Raw genomic sequence first — 1,645 nt, forward strand, 5'->3', positions numbered from 1 at the left:
AGATGACACTAGAGAACCCTTGTGTATGATTATCTAAGGGACGATAGGTATTGGAAAGTTTTACTTGATTGGTATTGTTAAACAAACACTTGAAATTGACTATGTTCCTCATAAGATCCCATTAATTCTTTTGGCCCCTAATGGTGTTGTAACATTCAACATATTTGCATCAACAATAAATTTTTCTCTTTATATACCAGTAAAGAACTTCACCGATTTACAAGGGTCAAGTTTAATTACCTTACAAGAGGAGATGAGACATGCTAAGTACATCCTTATTGATGAGATGAAGTTTATAGGGAAAAATTTGTTGACACATATTGATGTTCGACTTTGTCAAGATTTTCTCGATAATAAAGAAGTTTCTTTTGGAGTTAGATTAATTATAACGGTTGGTGATTTGGGACAACTATCTCCTATTATGGATAGACCTGCATATGCATGTGAAGGTCATGCAAAAGCACTATGGAATTTATTCACAATTGTTGTAACTCTTGATACAATATTCAGGCAAGATGGACAGAGCAATGATCAAATATGTTTTCGTCATTTATTAATGAACATTAGAGATGCGATTCCAACAATACAATACTGGAAATTACTAATGAAATATACAGATTCCAATTTGTATTCTTCAACAAAAGAGTCATTTAATAAGGCTATACATTTGTTTGCAACAAATGATGATGTGCACAATCACAATAAGCATTGCTTGATATCCCTAAATCACCCTATTGCACATAGTGTTGCTACAATATTAGATAACAACCACACCATTGAAGCAAATGAGGAAAATTTGGATAATGAGCTCCTTCTTGCTGTTGGAGCTAGGGTTATGCTTACTTCAAATTTATGGACTAATGCAAGACTTGTCAATGGTGCCCTTGGAGTAGTTCAAGATATTGTGTATAATCCTGGAACATCCCCTCTTGATCCTCCAACATATGTTTTAGTAAAATTTGATAACTATGTCGAAGTTCCATGGGATGAACTATTCCCTCATATTGTTCCTATTATACCTATTGAAAGAGGTCATAATAGACAAATTCCATTTAGACTTGCTTGGGGATTAACAATTCATAAGTCCCAGGGATTGACGCTAGAGAACACAACTATTGATATTGGAAGGACAGAGCCACAAGGTCTCACTTTTACTGCAATATCTCAAGTTAAATCTTTAGATGGTCTTCAATTTCAACCTCCTTTTCCATATGATTGATACGAAAAGATGGAAAAGTACGCCAATGTGTCTAAGAGAAAAGAAAAATAAGAGAGATTAAGATTAATTACTAAGTAATTTATATGTTTTTCAATATTTTCTTCATATCACATCTGAATGATATAATCAATAATTTTTTTTTTTTTTTTTTTTAAATATATTAATTATTTCATTTTGTTGATCACTAAACATTGTTACATTGATATCATTTGTTACTATTCGTATTTCTAATCATGTAAATTTCAAAGTATGATGTACATCTCAAAAATATACATAATAATGATAATATGAAATGTGACATTGCTGCCCCCAACTAGAATGAGCCTAGATCCATCTAACACCAGATATGTCATGCATCGAGAGGGATCAAATCCCTCAACGTGCAAACCTTTCCTCAAGTTCTACACTCCAACATGAAGGTTTGCA

The 1,645-nt window shown here is 32.6% G+C and overlaps 1 protein-coding gene across 1 annotated transcript; it reads left to right on the plus strand.

The window, feature by feature from the left end:
* The first annotated feature begins 253 nt into the window (after positions 1–253).
* On the plus strand, positions 254–1,219 carry LOC149154005 (uncharacterized). Its single transcript, XM_089444011.1, has one exon. It carries the CDS (start codon positions 254–256, stop codon positions 1,217–1,219), a length of 966 nt encoding a protein of 321 aa, XP_089300137.1.
* Positions 1,220–1,645: the final 426 nt, after the last annotated feature.

Source organism: Pinus tabuliformis, chromosome 9, assembly GCF_031772625.1.
Source record: "Pinus tabuliformis cultivar Carrire ecotype Pingquan chromosome 9, CPIR1, whole genome shotgun sequence".
NCBI lineage: Eukaryota > Viridiplantae > Streptophyta > Pinopsida > Pinales > Pinaceae > Pinus > Pinus tabuliformis.